Here is a 19591-nt window from a genome sequence, read left to right as displayed (position 1 = left end):
AGATCAGAAGCAGGCAGCTGCCCACTGCTAGCTGGCGTCATCGCTTCTGTCACAGAGAAGGAGTAGTACGTGACGTGCGCTTCAGGGTACAAGCTCTGGTACTTTAGAGAGGGTTTTCCCATCTGAAGACTTACTTTCTGTGTAAGAAAGAGACGTGGCAGGTTGAGAAAGTATGAATCTGTGTGTTGAAAGGTTCCTAGGCAAGCACTGCTGAATTTACAAGCAGTTTCAGGAGACCATCGGAGATTTGTTGTCACAGGTTTAAAGCAAAGCATAGATCAGCGTTTCTCCAGTTGCTCGCCAGTCAGCGTGGAGAAGGAGGTGGGTGGTTGGTTTCAGTGTTTGTTGGTTCTGCCAGACAAGGGAGATAAAGGGATAAGGGGAGATTAGGGCGTTGGTGGTCTTTGCAAAGGAAGGTTATAATGATGAGCTATCCACTGTAAGGCAGACGGAGTGCTTAACTGGGAGTAGGTATCTTTTGAGCAAGTGAACTGACTGGCTAGGAGGTAATGGCTGAAGAGCAGGATCTTCAGAATTTTTTTCCTAGTAAAGTGCTTTTTCTGTAAAGGGCCAGAGAGTGGATATTTTAGAGTTGAGGACCAAGAGGCAGAATGGAGGGTGTTGTGAAGTACTTACATAACAAGAGACAAGACACATTTCCACAGAGTTTCGTGTTGGTGAAGTTCATAACGGAATAACTGAGTGCGGCTGTGTGACACAGGCCCGCTGATGAGAAGACCGGCGGTCCTCTGGGGGCAGGGGCGACGTTTCACGCGACCAAGGTCTAGACTTGGTGCTCCCTGTCATCCAAGTCCATGGCACAGCTTGAGCTCTTTGTGCTGATCTCTGAAAATGTCTTCACTCAGTAAGGACTATCAGGTCCTGATGTCGGTTCTCCGGTTATATTAGTTGAGCAGGGTGGTTGCTTGGAAGGCATTTATAGAATCCTTTCAGACCCTTCTCTTTCCATCAGGCCTGAAGCGCCTTGTGACTTTGCGGATTAACATTCCCCGTCAGTGGTCAGCTGGGAGCACGCCAGGTGCAGGATTTTAAAATAATGTCAGTTTCCTTTGCGTTAAGTTCCGAAAATTGCTGCTGGGACTGTAGTTTGAATTCAGAAAATACATCCACTGCAAATTTGCATGGAAGTGGAGATTTGTCTTCACTCTGACAGCGTGGGGAGGGGATGAGGCAGCCAGCGCTGTGGTCAGACGATGCTGAAGTGCTCCGAGAGTGTGTTTCCTGCTGGAGGACTTCTACACTTTAACTCCTCTTTGGTGTTACTCACTTTTATATCTAGTGTAATTATTGGCACAGTGTGTATAATGGCACCCAGTAAACCTTTACTGAATGAGTGAGTCTAAAACATATTCCTTTAAATGACATTATTTTTCCCATTCCTTTTTATCATAGGTGAAAAGTGACTATATGTTAGAGATCGCTGATCAAGTGGACCAAGATATTGCTTTGAAGTTGGGCTGTCTAGAAATACGGTAAGGGGGTAACTAGACATTGAGGTCTTTACTCATCGGTATTTTCCATTAGTTTTGGAAATTACCTAGGTATTTCCTCTTTCTTGTAAAGCTTATCCGTAAGGTGTTGAGTAAAACGAGTAAAAATTTGAGAATATTCTGAATTCTAATTTTAGAATCTTTTAAAGTGATATTTCATTGCATGTAGAATGGAAGGGCTTATCAGAGCACAAATATGTAAGCAGGTCTAGGGCCAGCGCCCCAGTAGAGCCTGCTGAGGAGAACTGAGTGTTCAGCATCCGTGAGGCCCCTTGCTGGCCACCAGCTGGGTGGGTGCCGCGTGCTCACGCTGCACAGCGATGGACACTTGAGCGTGAACGACCGCGCTTGCCTGGTGCTGGCCGTGCAGCCTTATGGGGCTTGGAAACCTGAGAGCTTGTTTCTTATTTCTGATAACATTTGCCACCACTTGTCATATATTATCTTCTGTGCCACCATTTTAAACTTCGAATAAAAGAGTATTTTACTTTTGTCAGTATAATTTAAATTAAAATTTACCCTGGGTTACTAGTCTAAGATGACTTGGCTAAATTAGCTCAAGTTTGGTGTACCTAGTGGCAGTTTTCTGTAGAGATGACTGCTTTTCATGTTGCATGAGGCTGTTAAATCACAGTTCCTGTAAGGACCCCAACATCACAACTCTTAATTCTTCTTTAAAATTCGTCTTCAGCCTTAGTTGTGTATCCCAGGAACAGAGGCCATCTCTCACTGGCCTCCTCGTGTTCCCGTCCCTTCCAGTGTAGCTTGGAAAGCACGCTTGGACCGTCTTTCCTTAGTACACACAGTACTGTAGTATGTGACCTGCAGGAGGAACCAGAGTGTGTCAGCTCCCAGCTGAATGGCTTTTGTGCCTCCCGAGCCCCAGGTCGCTTTTTCCCTCTTCCCACTCTGGTCTCTCCCATGTTACACTTATCCCTCTCCTCACCTCCTGTGTTCGGTGTTGCTGAGTTTTGGGCTCTAAAGAAAAGCTTGACAAAGTAGTCACCCCTCCAGTTGCCCCTCCCAGCCTCCTCCCCTAATTGAATAGAAAACAGAAGAACAAATTAAGTGATCCTCTTTGGGCCCTTTTAAATTTTGCATCTAAATCTAGTACCTTCCATTTTAAGTAGGCCAAAGAAAAACTCAAACAAATTTAAAAAGCAGAATTAGTATTCATATTATTACAGACAGGTTTGAAACAAAATCTTGTTGATTGAACGTTCTCCTGTGAGATGAGTTCAGATGATTTGTAATATCTGTGTGTTCCAAAGCAGCGCAAGCCAGACCTTATCCTTTTGTGAGAGAACTGTGAGCACGCAGAGAGAATCCTGCCCACTTGTGGCAGGTTTTGTAGAGCAAGGACTTGGTTCCAGTAAGACCTGCAGCTACTTGCATGTGTCACTTGGAATAAGAAGGTAAAATCCAGCCTGTGACCACTCAGAGAGGTAGGCAGCACTTCTCTCCAGAGCCTGGCGCCTGTTAGCTGGACTGGCCCTCTCTGATTCTGCTGCTACAGGTCCCACGCGGTTTCCTTAGTGACAGACAGTGAGCCTTCCCGGGAGCGGGCGGGGTGCACACCTGGCCACAGCAGCGGCCTGGGGTCCCTGCTGCTGCTCTCCTGGCGCGTGCTGTTTCTGGAGAAAAGGCCAAGTCCAAGTAGTGCGTGCAGTGAATCTCTTTTACAACTGGAAGCTTGTTTCTCATTTTGCAAAGAGCCAGACTGCTCCAAATCGCAAGGGAAAAGGAGATTGTTCAGTAGACGTGAGGTCTGCGTTAACGGCTTTGTGCTGTGTTAGGGGGTAGGGACGGTGCTCTGAGTCAGATCCGTTCTTTATTCGTAGTTCATCAGAATGTTTGCGGCTGAGCTGCGGGACAGTTACATACCACCCCCTTCACAGTTTTTAACCGTTTAACACCGTGGGCGCCCCTGATAAATGCACATAAGTTTCTCTCTTCCCTGATTTTAGGCGATCGTACTGGGAGATGCGGGGTAACGCCCTGGAGAAGAAGTCTAACTATGAAGTATTAGAGTAAGTACTCCGAGGGGCTCAAACTGAGTTGCTCTGTACACTGTCGTTCACACTAGTTTATGTTTACTTAAAGTGTAATTTTAAACCTGAAACACTGCTGTTCCTAAAACTTCTGTATCTGGAAGAGGGGAAGTTTTATTAAGCATTCTGGATGACATTAATAGTGTTAGCTACCATTTAAATTTGTTGATAAATATCTTAAGGCTAATAGCGTCTTTGGCATGTTAGCATGCATGTAATAAACTTCTGTCTGTAGATTTATGCTGGGATGGAGTTTCACTTCTAGTTTATATTGAACTGCAGAATTATTATCATTTATATTTTCTTTTTAAGTTTGTTAAGGTTTTTTTTTCCCCTTGCCTGAAAAGAAGTGGAGATATAGTTACTTGTTGCTCATGTATCAGAAAATTTAGAATAACTGAACATTTTTCCAGTAGTGAAATTAATGTGTATGTTAGACTGTTAGATTATTTTAAATGCATATAAGACAGAGTGGGGCTTATATCTTGGAAGGCTAAAAGGTCTGCATGTTTCGTCTATTGAAGGTTAATTCAGGAAAAGACAGTTAATGTTTGTTATTTCTGGTTTTAGTTTCATTAGCAGTGGTGCAGCTTTTGCCAACACTTACTTTCTGGACACTTACTTTATTATTGCGAAATTCTCGTACCATTTGGAAGATGTTGCTACAGTGAAGTCAGAGTTTGCCCATAAGCGCTCTGCTGTCGTAGAGACTTGGCCTGGCTTTGGATTTTATTTGGGCTTTCTGGGTCAGCCCGACACCCATCACACTGTGAAAGTGTAATCTCTCACCATTTTTGAAAGCAAGGTTTTACAAGGGAGGTATGGTCATTTAAAAGTAGAAGTAGAAATAAATATTTGGGGGAATTGGTTACGAAGCGTGTCTGACCAGCAGCATGACAGTTACCTGTGCGATTCTGTGAGCCTCCTCCGTGCCATGTACACACTCAGTGTCCATTTCTTTCATAAAATGCTTCTTGACTTTCATTTATGACTGGTATCAGTACTCCTGTGCCATCAACTGAAGGGCAGGGGAAGTTCTACTTAAAATAATTCTGTGGGCTAAGATACCCCAGTTAATCTCTAAAATGCTTCATTCAGCGTCAGCCAGTTCCGTGTTTTGTTCTTCTCGCCTCTGTTAAGAGGCACAGCCTACGTGACGGATGTGTCCGTAAACACAACCACAGCTACACGGTGAGCACCTTCCACACGGCACACTGTGACGGACCTTGCACAGACGCTGTGGCGGGGACAGGGGGCCGAGGTCCCTGGGGTGGCATCTGCCTGCCTGGCTGGCTGGTTCAGCCTGTAAAGAAGGCCCAGGACGCGTCCAGGGACTCTCGGTTTTCTGTCCTGGGCCAGGAGGGATGGATGTCAGTCACAGAGAGGGTTTCGTGTTTGAAGGGAAAAAGGATAAGTTGATTGGGGAGTGTTGATTTTCAGTTCTGAGGGAACATAACATGTGTTTTAAATGAAAATGAAAAGAGAAATGTTGATTTATTTTCTGTTATAAAATCACTAATAAAACAGCAACATAAAACATTTCTGATGGCACCCAGTACCTAGGTCTTAGTTTCTAATGTCATTCTTCAGTGAAAGAAAGCAGGGCTCCAGATCCTAGGGAGCAGGGTGAAAATAGAAGAGTCTGGAGCCAGAGAGAGGAAGTGCTCAAACAGCCAAACAGTGGGGCCCTGTCAGAGCATCGCCAGAGCCCACTGAAGGGGCTCCCGGGTCAGGTGGGGCATCTGAGCAATGGCTGTTTTGTATTAGTTACTATACGTGTAAGACGTTTAAGGAAACATGGTAGTTCAGGGAAGGGAGGGCCAGCACCAGAGACATACAGTTCCGGGATTTGCTGTGCCTCCTCTCCGATCCCCACGCTGTCGCCCATCGTGGTGATTCAGCGCAGTCACATAAACAGAGTGAAGTCACCGCCTGTCCCTGTGGGAGAAGTGGGGGCTCGAGCAGAATGTCCCACCTTTGGCTCGCTCTTCCAGTTCTGTCCTGGGATCAGTAAAGCTCTTGATATCTGTTTCCAAATCTGTGAAATAGGGACGATGGTGATACCTCCCTGCAGACAGGGTTGATACGGGGCGTGGAGAGAGGTGACGCACGGCGGAGCTCCGTGCAGTGCCCGCCGCCGAGTGAACGCCGTCCTTAGTTGTCGAGAGCTTCGCCCCGATGACGCAGTGACAGCCAGTCAGCAGTAAACCAACTGTGCAGTCTTTTTTAGAATATTATCAAGAAGAAAAATGAGGGGGGAGGAAGGTATAGCTCAGTGGTAGAGCTTAGCATTCATGAGGTCCTGGGTACAATCCCTGGGTACAATACCTGCATTAAAAAATAAAATAATAAAAAAATCTAATTACTCCCCCAATAAAAAACAAAGCAAAAAAAAAAAAGAAGAAAAATCATAGAAAAAAATGTCAGTAGAAAAGAGTTCATCTCTTAACTTAATTTTAAGCCCTTTTAGAATATTTTTAATTTATTTGTTTACAGAGATAATAATACATTCCAGCTGGAGAAAATTGAAACTACACTGTCAAATGGAGGGGGAAAATCCTCAGATCCCACGAGTTAGCATTAACCACCTTCACAGTCTTAATAAATATCCATGTAACCCTCTTTGAAACACACGTGTGCACACAGTGCACTACCTAGTTTGATAAAAGACTGATAACACTGTCCTCTTTTTTATTTAGCATCGTGCTGAAGAGGTTTCCATGTGACTCCATATAAACACATATTAGTGTATTAATTCCATCAGATTGCTATATAAAATAGCATTTAACCAGTCACCTGATGGCAGACATTCAGTTAATAACAATATAAGACAATGTCACCATTTTGTTGTTTGTTTTGCCTGTTTGATTAGCAGCAAATAATAACTTACTTTGTTTACATTCATTTGATTATTGTTGGTACTAAACACATCATTTTGGGGGCCATTTTGTATTTTTTTATTAATTGTACTTTTCATCAGTTTTTCCATTATGCTTATGTTTTTTCTTAAGAGATGTTTGTCATACTAGCCCATGATTTGCAGTATTAGTTCCGTATATTTTTTCCCAGTTTGGCTTTCAAGTATGCTTATAGCTTTTCGTCAGAAGTTTTTCTTTTTTAATATAGTAAAATCTTTCAGTTATTTTCATTTTGGTTTCAAGTTTGAGACCTGATTGTTTGTTGTAAAACTTTTGTGGATTTATTTCTGTTTTTACATTTCCAAATGTGTGGATATTTTTAGAAAGATATTCTTAACTTTTAGCTTAATTGCATTATGAGCAGTGTTTGTGATAAGACTTCTTTGGCTTTTGTTGAATTTTTCTTTGTGGACTCGTGTAAGATCATTTCCCTCCAGTCATTTATTGTGGAGAAATTTCAGACATACAGAAAGTTGAAGAATTGCCTTATTTTTGGTCTTTCCTAGTTTCACTGTGTCTTAGGCTTGGATTTCACCTTGTAAATCCAGCTTGGAGCGAGGTGTACTTCCTGACTGTGGATTCATGTTTCTCATCTGGAAAATATATGCCATTATCTCCTTGTCAGCTAGATATCTTATCAGTCTTTGTAACATCGTAACATCTTTCATATTTTCCATCTCTTTTTCTCTGTGGCAGCGTGTGTGTGATTTCTTTCCTGTTTTCTAAATCCTTAAGTCTCTTTTAAGTAACATCTCCTGCCATACCATGTCTGTTTGGTTTTTCACATCACCGTTTATGTTCCACTTCCAGACTGCTTGTCTTGTGATGGAATCTGCTCTTTGTTCCTGGTGCCTCTGTTGCTCACATACGTGATTGTGCCATATATTTCTTCAAGCTTTCCATGCCAACTGTTTTGTGTTCTGTTTCTGACAGTGACTGGGGTGCTGGGCTGTCTCAATTTGCTGTCTTCTGACTCACTGAAGCCCCCAGGTGGAATCAGAGCCTGGGAGCCTGGAAGTGCCGAGAAGGGGTCTGGGGCAATGGGGGGCTTCTGATGAGAGCCACGCAGTGGATGGCACCACTCAGGCTCCCTGAGGTCGAGCTCAGTCCAGGGCCAGAGTGGCCAGGGCTCCCAGCCCTCTCACCGCCAGCACATTGGGTGTGTGGGAGGAGGGTCCTGCAGACCTGCTTGTTTTGTACTAAACGTTCTTTATTGTAGCTCAGCCTGTCTTCTGATAGCAGTTCCCTTTTTCTTAAAGTGTGTCATTTAGAAATTCTTTCACAAGTGTCTTTGGTTGTAAAATTCTGCTTTTGTCATCTTGTGATTTTATTTCTTCTTGTTCTTGGAAGGTAGCTTTACTGCATTAACAATTCTAGTTTAGTCATGATATTTTCTCAGTACTGCTCCCTGGGTTCTGTCTTCCAGCTCAGCTGTTGAGAGGCTGAGCCAGGACACTGGACCTGGAGCCCCGGGCACACCGTGGCTGTCCTGCCCGGGGGTCCAGCAGCCCCTGGCTCCCAGGGGCCCAGCACTTCCCTTTCCTACTGGTTTTCACCAGCAACCTGGAGCCACTTAGATGTGTCAGTATTTTCTCACTGTGGAAAAGATGGTACATGAATGCAGAATATTACTTGTTCCTTACTAGTTTATTTTTGGGTTCTCTTTTTCCTTGCCAATAAGGAGAAAACCTGTGAAATAGTCCATATATTTTTGCCAGAAAATTTATGGACAGTCTCAGTCATTTATAGCCTAATGAAGAAAACCCCTTCAACTTTACCACATTTCAAATTAACTGTTTTTTAATTATGCAGAAAATAATCAGGCCTAACTTCTGAAGTGAGAAGAGCACTGTTTGAAAACTTTTGTTGTTTTGTTTTTTTTTTTTTTCAGACCAACCAAAGTTAATCAGTCTTTTTTTTCCCCTGTGTCTTTCCAACCTTGGTAGAACCAGAGTACCTTTTCTGTAGGCAGAGGGAGGTACAGGGCAGTGCGATCCCCAGCCCCATCCCCGGAACTTGGCCTCCTGAGGGCTCACCCCGGAGTGCACGCTGAGGGCTCTTTTATTTACGTCTCCTGTATACCAGAGGTGGGATCAGATGGGGTGTTTTAAGAAAAGTGTTTTGTTGTAAAGCTTAAAAACAGCATTGTTGACAATGACAGATTAATCCAAAATAAGCTCATAATAATAGTGTTAAATTTATGGTTCCTAATGTGATATTGGAGAAGGAAGAATCTTACATACCAATGATTCTTCTCCAAACTACAGAATTATATTGTGAAATTATTTTAAATGAGCCATGGTAACTTTTCGATTCTGCTCATTTCTTTATTAAGTGGTTTGCTTTTTTTAGAAACTTGTTTTTAATCATCTTTGCATTTAATGTATTTTGCTGTAGTTGTTTGTGTAACTGTCTCTTCTCTACATAATAAACTGCATTATGTAGGGACCTCCTGATATTTCTAGCACTTAGCAAAGTGTCTGACATTTATTATGTATTCCATCGATATTTCTTGAAAGAATACATTCATGATTTAAAATTAGCTGAGGTTAATTCTAATTGTGCATTATTTTTATTTTTTAAAATTGTGTTTCTTATGAGTAGTAACCCAGTGATTTCTGTAACGACCAGTGATAATATGTCAGTGAAAGGGATGCTGACAGTGCGGCATGAATTGACGGACGGGCTTGACTAAGATAGAAGGCAGTTTCTCTTTCATAAGAACGAGTGCTGGACAATCAGTGACCCTCACCGAGGGCCAGGCCCCTTGAATCTGGCTGTCTGTCACCCGGAGTGAAGCCTGGTAGCCCGGGGCGGCTGGTGGGCCTCCCTTGTCCCAAGGAGAAGAGGGGACTTTCTCTCTCCCAGCCCCCTTCAAGGACACGTATGTGCCGAAACACCTCGCTCCAGGAGAGGAAGGCGGCTCCGCCTGGTGTAGCTGCCCAGAGACAGCTTCTCACTGCTCAGGATGGAGGACAGGGTGCCATTAAAAAGCAAACAGTAGTTTCTATTGCAATTAGAGAATCGTAACATTTATCAGTTTTTAAGAGGCTTAAAGGCATCATTTTAGAGGTTAAAATACCTCAGTGGTATTCTTAAAGGTACACAATTCTGAGTTTTGGGTTGAGGATAACAGGGTTATTACATGAAAACATGCATTTTCGTTATAGTTTAAAGTTGATTTTTGTTGCTCTTTTGCCTGGGCTTTAAATCTGTGAGGAATTATTTCTACATGTGTTGGCTAAAGCCAACTGACAAGCTCTGAATCTTCTCAGAAGTAGTGTTGAAGGAGAAACACATTTATCCTTGACAGAAGAATTCACTTATAATCAGCTCAATACACGTAAATAAAGCTATTCCAACCTCAGGCCTCCAAAGCCTGCTGTGTTCCAGGTTTGTGGGCCCGAATCCACGGGGCCTGGAGAGGCCACAGGCTGGGACCCGAGCGCGCTCCCGAGAGGTGGTGGTGGGCGCGGGGAGCGCGGGCAGTCTGGGGCGGGCGGGGAGGATGCCGGTGGATGACCTTGCTGAGGTAAAACCAGGAAGCAGCCTGTTGCAGGGGCTGAGGAAGAACTTCACACGCATGCAGTGAACTTAGTAAGAATCAAATAAAAGGGATGGGAAGCGAGACCAGGACATATCGAGGAGTCAGTTGGCTTGAGTACTGACTGGTAGTCAGGTTGTAGGACGGGGTTAAAGTGGTTGGAGGTCGGATCATGTAACCATGTAAACGCTGACACTTGTCTGTGGTTTTGTTTATAATACCCGCTAACTTACATCCCTGCTTTATTATTGTTTGATTTTGTACATTTAGTTCACTTTTATATAATCCTGAAAAGATACCCGCACGTCACTTTCCTCCCTGGGGGCTTTGATGTCATCTCTAACGTCTGCATCGCGCACGACTGCCGTCTGGTGGCCGAAGGGCCTGGCTCAGCCAGCAGCCAGGAAGGAGGAAGCAGGCGTGAGCTGTGCTTTCTGCTCCGAGGCTCTTGTTAGTGGTGACTGGCTGCGTAGTCTGAACTGAAGAAAATCACTGGGATTTCCAGCTTTTTGACTTGAGGAAAATCACTTAATTTCTCTTTTTGTTTTGCTTCCTGTGTGAAACTGAGATATAAACATTGATTAATATTAATCAAAAAAGTTTGTTTTTAAAAATAGTCAACTTTTAGGATTAATCTAATGTATTTAAACTTCCATAGTCTATCCCAAATTTTTTCTTAATCAGGCCAGAGTCTACTTTCCCTACTAACACACTATTCCCCAGTTGGAATTGAGGTTTATAAGACTAACGTTCAGGCAGAGTTTGGAAAAAAATTGTTTACTTACGCGTAATTTGCAAAGAGGCAATATTTTAGAAGGGTTTGTAATAGTAAGGGTTAAAAAAAAGACCTTCTACCCAAACCAACCTGTATCGATGTTTTCTGCACTCATCTAGAAGATGACCTATCACACCTGTTCTCTGACTCTGCTGGTGAGTCGGAGCTTCATTACACTTCCTTCCTTCCAGGGTAATATGTAGAAGGATAAGTTATGTAAACCGCTTTTACATTCCTACAACAATGTCATTATATTCGTTGATTTGGTGGTGTTATTTGTTAATACACTTCTTTTTGTATTTCAGAAAAGATGTTGGTTTGAAGCGATTTTTTCCTAGGAGTTTACTGGATTCTGTCAAGGTAATTTGTCTGCTTTATCTTAATCAGATGACTGTGTTAGGCAGATACCTCCCCCGTGGTATGTGCTTTTTCTCTCTTACATGTAAATGTCACTGTAAAAAGCTGACAGTTATTCTAGTCATATTAATGGTAAGTAGGTTTTTGTAGGCACAGCTTTCTCCCAGAAAACCATGGTTTCATCCTGGATTGTGTGTGATGCTCAGCTCAGTGTGAAACTAAGAAAGTTGCATTCACAGTGGTCCTCGTCACCTTACTCTTCATAGTCTCAAATTCTGACACAGGGAGGTGACGAAGCAGAATGAGAGAGCATCACTGTGGCAGCGGGATTGTGTGCACAGGCACGCACGCACACGCAGAACTGTGTTCTGAATGTCTGTCTTCTCTTGTTTCAACCAGCAGACACTCCTCCTCGCTGGGTTCTGACCTGTCCCTGAGGTCCCTGCTGCAGGGCGAGGGCACTGGGGACTGTGAGCTGGGGCTCCCCAGCCCACCCAGCACACGGTCGAGTGTGGTGTGAGTTCACAGACTTTGGGTCGGGATAGAGTCCTGCTCAGATGAGCTCTGCCATTTCTTGGGCTCATGGTCTTGGATCAAAATAAAAACAGTATTTTGTAGGGTTGGTGAGGGTGTGTATGTATTACCAGCGTAAGTACCTGTCGCAGTGCAGTCTGTAAACAGTGGCTGTCACTCTGCTAACTTGTCACAAAGGCCGTGTTCTGCACCAGACAGCTGTGTGGAAGACCATCCCACCCCTGAGGCCCAAGCAGGGTAAGAAGGATGAGAGAAGCACAGGGGTTCCAAAAACTAGCTCTGAAGCCAGACCACCTTGGTGGGAGCTCTGACTTCCTCACCTGGAATCACATGGGCCCCAGCTTTACCTGGAGAGTGAGTTCCTGGTGGGGCCGACGAGGCCCGGGGGCAGGAAGCAAACCACCACGTACAAGACACCAGTCTTGGGGATTTGCTCTGTCATTGGACAGAGAAGGGCACTACCCAGTGTGCAGTTAAAAAGCAGGAAAGCACATGGAAACGACCGTGTTACACTGGTAGTCGGCAGTGCGCCGATGTGGGTCCCATCAGAGTGGCCTCAGAATTACTGCCAAGTCCCCTCAAAACTGTATGTGGAGAAGCAGTTATCATGGGAGGCATGACTCCTGTCATTGGGAGTCCAGGAAATTATTCTGCATTTGCAAAGGATCCTCACACTCCAAATAGGGCACCCTTGGCACAGGTCACAGGTGCCGTGGGTGAGGGTAGCCGGGTGGGAGAGCGCCCAAGGAGGTTCAGCCGAGGATGGGCCCACCCTCCCCTGATCCTGGTCCCCCGATCCTGGTCCCCTGTGACTGCTCGTGTGAAGCTCAGCTTCTGAGCTCTTTTCCCGCGCAGACTCCTCACCTCCCCAAGGGGAAATAAAGAAATGGTCTTCTCTACCTTAGGGTCCTGATCAGTATCTTAACTTTTCATTTTACCTTCTCAGGCTTTAATCCCATAGATACTTACTCATTTGCATTTTGTCTGCCGGCTTCCACTGTGGTTTAAGATCCCTGAGGACACATACAACACCGGCCACATCTCTGCTCTCAGCCCCTTACTTGGCATAATGCCGGCCACACAGTAACAGCTGATAAATCTTACTTAAACAAAAGAAATGAAGAATAACTATAAGAGCAACTTGAAAGAAGACCAGAAGCAGAGGAGACACTTTCTGGGTGGAGGGTCCCATGTGGACGGAGCGTGAGGGTAGGACGATGATGCCCTTCCACAAGGTCGCAGGCGTGGTTCCCAGGCAGCCTCTGCTGCGGCCGCTGCTCCTGGAACTGTCCCCACGCCTGCGCAGCACCGCCCGCTCCGGGCTGTCCTGCAGGGCCTGTCCTGACCCTGTGGCCAACCCCAGTGTGCTTTTGCTACTGCCTTGAGCCCACGTGGCAGTCAGGTCGCTGGTGCGAACTGCAGCACTCAGATGGGAGCACAGAGGGGCTCCCGGGGTCTCTAGTTTTGGACTTTAGACTATGAGTCTGACAGCAGCATGGAGGACAGGTTGAAAGCAAAATGAATCAGGAAGAGTTGGAGGTGATTACTCTATACAAGACGTGCAGTGGTCATGTGTGGTGATCAGCCCTGGTCATGTGTGGTGATTAGGTTGACTAATAAATTATTTTTGTTGCCCAGAGTGGAGGGCAAGGAGCTGACCTTGGAGAACCAAGCAAAGAGCAGTGTTTTCTGAGAAGTTCAGTTGCTGCCGATTCTGATGCAAGTAGGAGAGAAGAGAATTAATTTTTAGCTGCAGTTTCTTAGATACAGATTCATCTAGTTTTTTATTTCTTACGCGCTTTTAATAAGAAGGGAATTGGTGTAACTTTGTCAATCAAATAATGTATGTTTGGCTTCTTAAACAGCTTAGTCAGCAGTTCATGTCCTTGTGCCAGGATTTTTTCATCGTCTTTGTAAGTTCTTTCAACACTGCACTGGTTGGCATCAGACTCTCACAGGCGTGGTACCAGTGTACACACACACTGGCGTATACGTGGTGTGCAACAGCTGCAGAACAGATTAGCTCGCGCTCGGATAGTCCCTCCTTCAAAACTGGCCCGTGAACCTTCTGCTAGTGAGAAACTCACATCGGCTCCTCGTTTCCTCCACCAGCCCTGGGGAACGTCTGTAAGATTTGCTTCTCCAAAGCCATTTTGTTTTACGTGCCTTTTTCCCTTATATCTAGATTTCTAGGAAGTTGTTTGTAGTTAACGCTCACACTGAAGGGTTGAAAATTTGCATCATTATATTAGACGGAATTTAAGCTATAATTGGCTGAAGGCAGGAAGGGATCAGGGGTGTACATGCCCAACTACTAAGAACGGTTTACAAGATATTTAAGATTTCTGTCTCTTTGATCTCGGTAATACCAGAAGCACATTTTAAAAAACAGTGTACCAGTAAAACTAACACATCAAAGCGAACCTGAGGAATAGTCTGCGAAAGTCTGGTCCTTACTCATCAGAAGTGTCAGAAGCTGCCGGAGCGGGGCGATGAGAAGACATGAGTAAACGCCAGCGGGCCCGGGGCAGTGAGAGGCCGTCCGGGCAAACTCGGGGATCTGAGTCTGGTCTGTTGTCAGCGAGTGCTCGTTGTACCCGTGTTGGTTTGTTGGCTTTAACGGATGTGCTGGTGTCGTGTGAGGTGTTGACGGAGGGCACTGGGTGGGGGGACCCAGGAGCTCTGCACTGTCTTTGCAGCTCTTCAGTTTATATGAATGTAATTCACAGTGGAAATCTAATTTCACAGCTAGAAATGTTACACGGTCAGTAGTTATCAGGGTTTGAAGTGTCTGCACAATTCCCACGTAACCAGGTGCTTTCCAAGGGCACGTCGGGAACACCGGGCTTACTCGTCACTGCCGCTTCCGTCGTCAGTGCGGCGGCGCCGGGCTCGGCGGCCGTCAGCAGTCCGCTCCTGCATCCGCTTGTGCCGGAGCCCGAGCCGAGGAGGAGGGCACCTGGGTCAGCGCGGGTTCCTGCCTGTGCTGGGCCCCGTGTGTAGTGTGGAAAAGAGGCACGCGCACACACACCGAAAAATGGTTCAGCCGTAAGAAGGAAATCTTGCCATTTGCAACGGTGTGGATGGGCCTTGAGGATATTATGCCAAGTGAAACAAAGAGAAAGACAAAAGCTGTATGACCTCACTTATATGAAAAGGCCAAAAAAAAGTTCATAGATACAGACAGCAGACTGTGGTGGCTGCAGATGGAGGTGGGTGAAGGGGTCAAAAGGTGCAACCTTGCGGTTACAAATAAGTCATGGGGATGTAACGTAAGGCGTGGAGGCTGTAGTTAATAATGCAGACTACCAGATTGCATATTGGAAAGTTGCTAAGAGAGTAGGTCTGAAAAGTTCTCGTCACGAGAAAAAACCTTGTCACTATGTAGGTGTTACCGAGACTTACTGTGATCATTTCGCAGTGTAGATAGATACTGAGTGACCACGTTGTACACCTGAAACTAGTGTAGCGCTGCATGTCAAGGCTCGCTCACTTGAACACACTTCGCAAGCACTTTTAACACACCTGTATTTAGTTCTTGACAGGTGAGTGGGTAAGGTAATTTCTCAGCTGATGTTTCTCAGCCTGCTACTCTTGTCGTTCATGTGTTTGGCGTTGTGTTGTGACCTTTTCATCCAGGAAGCCCTGGGCATCCATTGTTGCTAGCGGCACTCGAAAAATGTTGTGTTGACTAATAAATTATTTCTGTAGTTCAGAAGACTGGGTAGCAGCAATTTCTGATGATCCATCCTAATAATACTGCTTCATTTTGAGTACTTTTCTCTGTTTATGCATTGGTTTAAAATTGAATAACATTTCATTAAATAACGCCGTGTTTCCTAAGTCTGGGGAGACATACAGCGCATGTTGAAACCCTGCAAATGGGGGCGGAATGCAGTGCAGAACAACCGTGCTTGTCCCCCATGTTCTGGAAGCGTGTGGATTCGTATCAAGAGATTCCAGGGAGTTAGTTTGTGGAGTTTTGTCCTCACTGAGAAAGAGGAAAGCCCTGGCGCTTCCTGAGGCGTCCTTCCTGCAGAAACGAATCTAGGGCTCCTCTCGGCCAATGAGGGTTCTCAGGTTCTTGCCCAGCGCCAGATGCTGGAGGCCGGAGCTCGCAGTCCTCCTCTGGCCGCACTGAAGCGCAGGCCCAGGAAAGCTCGGGCATGCACTGCCAGCCGGGCGCCCCTCTACGTTGGCGGGGCTCAGTCCCTGAGTGGATACTGCTCCCCTCTGCAGCTGTTTGGGGAGTTGGTGTTTTTGCTGCTGTTTGCCACTGTGACTTCCTGCTTCTTTGCCTGGTGATGTGTAACACATGGGCAGAGCCAGGCAGAGAAGCCTGCAGAAAACTGACTCTTCCCCCAGAGTCAGCTGGATGAGACAAGTACAGTGAGACCACAGCCAGGCTGGCTGGCTGTCAACACCGCATAGTTACTGTTTTCAAATGTGCTTGCTGGTTACTGGGAAATCTTCCAGCAGGTCCAGGGCTCAGGTGCACGGTTTAGTTCTTGACCCCACATGCTCAGTCCATCGCCGAGTGTCTTGGGGAAGAAGACAGGTTGGCTGTATTTAGCACAGGGCTGGTGGCTTCGATCCCTGCCACGTGGGAACAGCACATGGCCCTGTATGTTTCTCACGTCAGGACACACTGTCACCACGACGGTTGATGGAGGCTCAAATGAGGAGGAGCAGAGGTGGAGTGGTTGGGGGCTGCGGGATGTCAGGGTGGAGTCACGCAGGGCTAGTTGTTGGCCTGCCATGAGCCTGGCCTCAGAAGCGGTCACTGGTGCCGGGGGTCCAGGCACCACAGTGAAAGGAGGCAGAACTGGAAGCATCGGGTCGTGGGGTCAGCAAGAAATGAGGCCCAGCAGGGACCACAGAGTGGTGCGCTGTATACACACACAGGTTTACCTGTCACAGGTGAATCGTTTCTGCACACTTGATACAGAACTGATTAACTGCGTGTAAGGCTCACGATCACAGGTACTTCCATTGCCTTGTTTTTTCAGTTGTCTGTCTTATGCCAGAATTTTGTATCCACGGGAAATACAAAGCAGGTATCAGAAGTCAAAGCAGGTCTGGGGCTGGTGCAGTGGGAGGCTTACAGAAAACCACATGGCCTTTGGGAAAGTGCCCCCAGGACGTGGCAGTGTAGTGAGTTTGAAAGGTCAGGGAGGAGAGGTCAAGGTCGACGCACAGATTTCCGCCTTAGCAGCTGGGAGACTTGGTGGCCGCCAGGTTTCAGGAGTCTGGGAAGTCCAAGTGGAAACCTCAGGTGGGCGGGTGGAGATGTGCAAGGCCGACGCTCGTAATCACAACCGCTGTGAGATGCCATCCCAGCCGTGGGGAGGGCCGCCTTTCGCAGTCCCTTGGCTCGTGGCCGTTGCTTGGGTGGTCCTCCCCAGAAACGCTTCCCAGACTCTACACAGCATCCCAGGCTGATGCTCATCTTCTGGGTGACATCTGATAGTCAAGCCTTGTTAACCTGGAACCCACTTGACTTCACTTTAGTTTCTGTGATTTGAAGCTGTGACTGAGTATCTTCAGAATGCCTGTAATTCCACACTTTGTTCACCTGCCAGAACTCCTGCCCCACCTTCCAGGCTTTGCCCACTCATCTCCTGCGTCCGCTTTATTTGTGGGAGCCTTCAGGTCCCCTGCCCGTAAGTACAGCAGCTAGAGGCCATGACGATTCCAGTCCAGCTCTGCTGTCCCCTGGGCTCCAGCTCTGTGCCCAGCGTCCTGCTTGACGGGTCAGATGGAAGACAAGGGAGCATAGGCATGTTAGAGTCAGCATGACTTCATCCTCACCGAGCCTGCCCTCTGTGGCTCATTTGTTCCTTCCAGAAGTCAAGTCAGTTCACTTACCCACTTGCCCCACCATCCCCAGCACACCCATCCAGGTGCCCGCTCCTTCCTGCCACGAGGAGACCGGCTGGTCTCTGTGTCCATTCTCACCCCCACCACACCTTCTCTGTGCAGGAGTGGAGCCAGCTTTTGCAGTAAAAGTCACACGCCCCAGGCCAGCACGTGTGCCCGCCCCCTGCCCTCCCGCAGCCTCCCGCCCCATCTTTGTTTCCGGCAACTGCAGCCCCTCCGTAGCTGTGTTCCGCTCTGTCCACCGCTCCTCGCTCTCCAGCTCATGCTCAGTGGTGTCCCAGATGCAGTGGTCCTCTGACCTCACCAGGACCGCAGGCCTCTCCCACCAGGCTATCACCGCTGTGAACCACCAGAGTGTGCCGCTGCTCCTGGTTTTCCTTGTGGACGCTCCGCAGCCACCTCGGCCTTGGCTGCTGCCTGCTCCCCACCTCCCTGGTTTGCTGAGGCGAGCAGGCCGCCAGGGGGCGAGGTCCTTTCACTGCCCCTCTGGCTCCTGGCCCTGGGCCTGTCTCCGGTCTCCTGGCTTTGCATCCTGCCTGTGTGAGCCTCACACGTCAGCTCAGGGTGGCCCTCGTATCCTCCAAGACCCTCCTGTGCCAGCCTGTTTCTCCCAGTCTCTGCCGTTTCAGTTCAGTGGTAGCTCTTACCTGTCAGTACATCTTGTTGGTTTTTTAAAAATAAATCTGAAGTCTGCCTTCTTCCTGCCCCTTTGTGCTTCTGCACTTGGGCAACAGTGCCCGGATCTCGTCACCTCTTGCTGGATTACTTTGGTAGCATCTCACTGGGTCTCCTCTGCTCGCGTCACACCGTTCCCCGCACCGCGGCAAGAGTGTCCCTAAGTGAGATCGTGTGATTCGTACTCCGGGCCGCCCAGGACTTCACATCTCACCGGGGTGGGGGCCGGGTGCTTCCCTTGGCCTGCATCCTCTTGTGCCTTCCTTGGACCTCGTCACACATCCTTCGCCCGCTGGCGGCCCCAAGCCACACTGCTCTCTGACGCCGCGGGCTGTGGGCTTGCTGCCCTCCACCCCCAGGTGCTTGTGGTGTATGAACAGAAAACTCAAGTAAACGGGAAAGGGCAGAAGGGCGCCTGTGGCCCGCCACACAGAAGCGAGGGCCTGCTGCTGTGTCTCCCCCACTGTGCCTGTCAGAGCCCCATCCCGTGGGCTTCCCTTTTATAGGCGTCTGCACAGTACAACAGATTGCTTTGTTATATTTTCTCACGTGGCCCCGAGATGCGGACCCTGATGTCAGTGAAAGAGATGTACCCAGCAGTCCTAGAACGTGGGTAGCAGGCACACCGCGCCGTGAGCCGTCCGTGCAGTGCTGCACACAGTCCTGCCCAGGGGCTCCTTATTGCTGGGTCTTTGCATGATTCTTTAACCATTTCTGAAGAATACTTTGAGTCGAAAATTGTGGTTTGAAGGTTTTTGATTTCTGTTGCCAAATGACCCTTCAGAAAGGGTGTGTGACCTTCCCTCCCAGGGTGGCATGTGTGAATGCACTTGGATTTTTAATGCTGGACTGTTTGACACATGTTCTGTTAAGCAGATTATTGCCTTACAAATTTCTGTTAAAAAAAATAAAGCTCGATCCCGCTGAACTGTAAGCGTTAAAATGGTTAAGATGGTGTGTTTTATGTTGTGTGTGTTTTATCATGATCGCTTTTTCAAAAAAAGCCCAGCTCTGATAAGTCTTGACATTTCGTGAACACGGGCGGCACTGAGTGGTGGGCGGGGAGGAAGTGCCCCTTGGTGCTGACTTACTGCTGTGGTCCTTACTCATTGTTGACTCTAAAAAGATTTTTGTAATTTTGTCATGCAGGCCAAAACACTAAGAAAACTGATCCAACAAACGTTTAGACAGTTTGCCAACCTTAACAGAGAAGAAAGTATTTTGAAATTCTTTGAGATCCTCTCCCCAGTGTACAGATTTGATAAAGAATGCTTCAAGTGTGCTCTTGGTGTAAGTATGGGGACATGGGTGCAGGAGACTGCTGGGGCTGACTTCTTTAGCTTTTT

General features: G+C 47.0%; 1 protein-coding gene across 15 annotated transcripts in view; it reads left to right on the top strand.

Moving 5' to 3' along the window:
* PTK2 (protein tyrosine kinase 2) overlaps positions 1-19591 on the top strand; it is a 200064-nt gene that overhangs the window by 90875 nt on the left and 89598 nt on the right. For all 15 annotated transcript variants that reach the window (XM_072949793.1, XM_072949788.1, XM_072949789.1 and 12 more), the window contains 4 exons: positions 1414-1493; positions 3479-3541; positions 11105-11159; positions 19395-19535. In XM_072949793.1, coding sequence (XP_072805894.1) covers positions 1414-1493; positions 3479-3541; positions 11105-11159; positions 19395-19535 — 339 coding nt within the window. The remainder of the gene's footprint in view (positions 1-1413; positions 1494-3478; positions 3542-11104; positions 11160-19394; positions 19536-19591) is intronic.

The sequence above is a fragment of the Vicugna pacos genome, chromosome 25, assembly GCF_048564905.1.
Source record: "Vicugna pacos chromosome 25, VicPac4, whole genome shotgun sequence".
Lineage (NCBI taxonomy): Eukaryota > Metazoa > Chordata > Mammalia > Artiodactyla > Camelidae > Vicugna > Vicugna pacos.
Note: the sequence above shows the minus strand (reverse complement) of the source record. Positions and strands in the feature narration are given on the sequence as shown.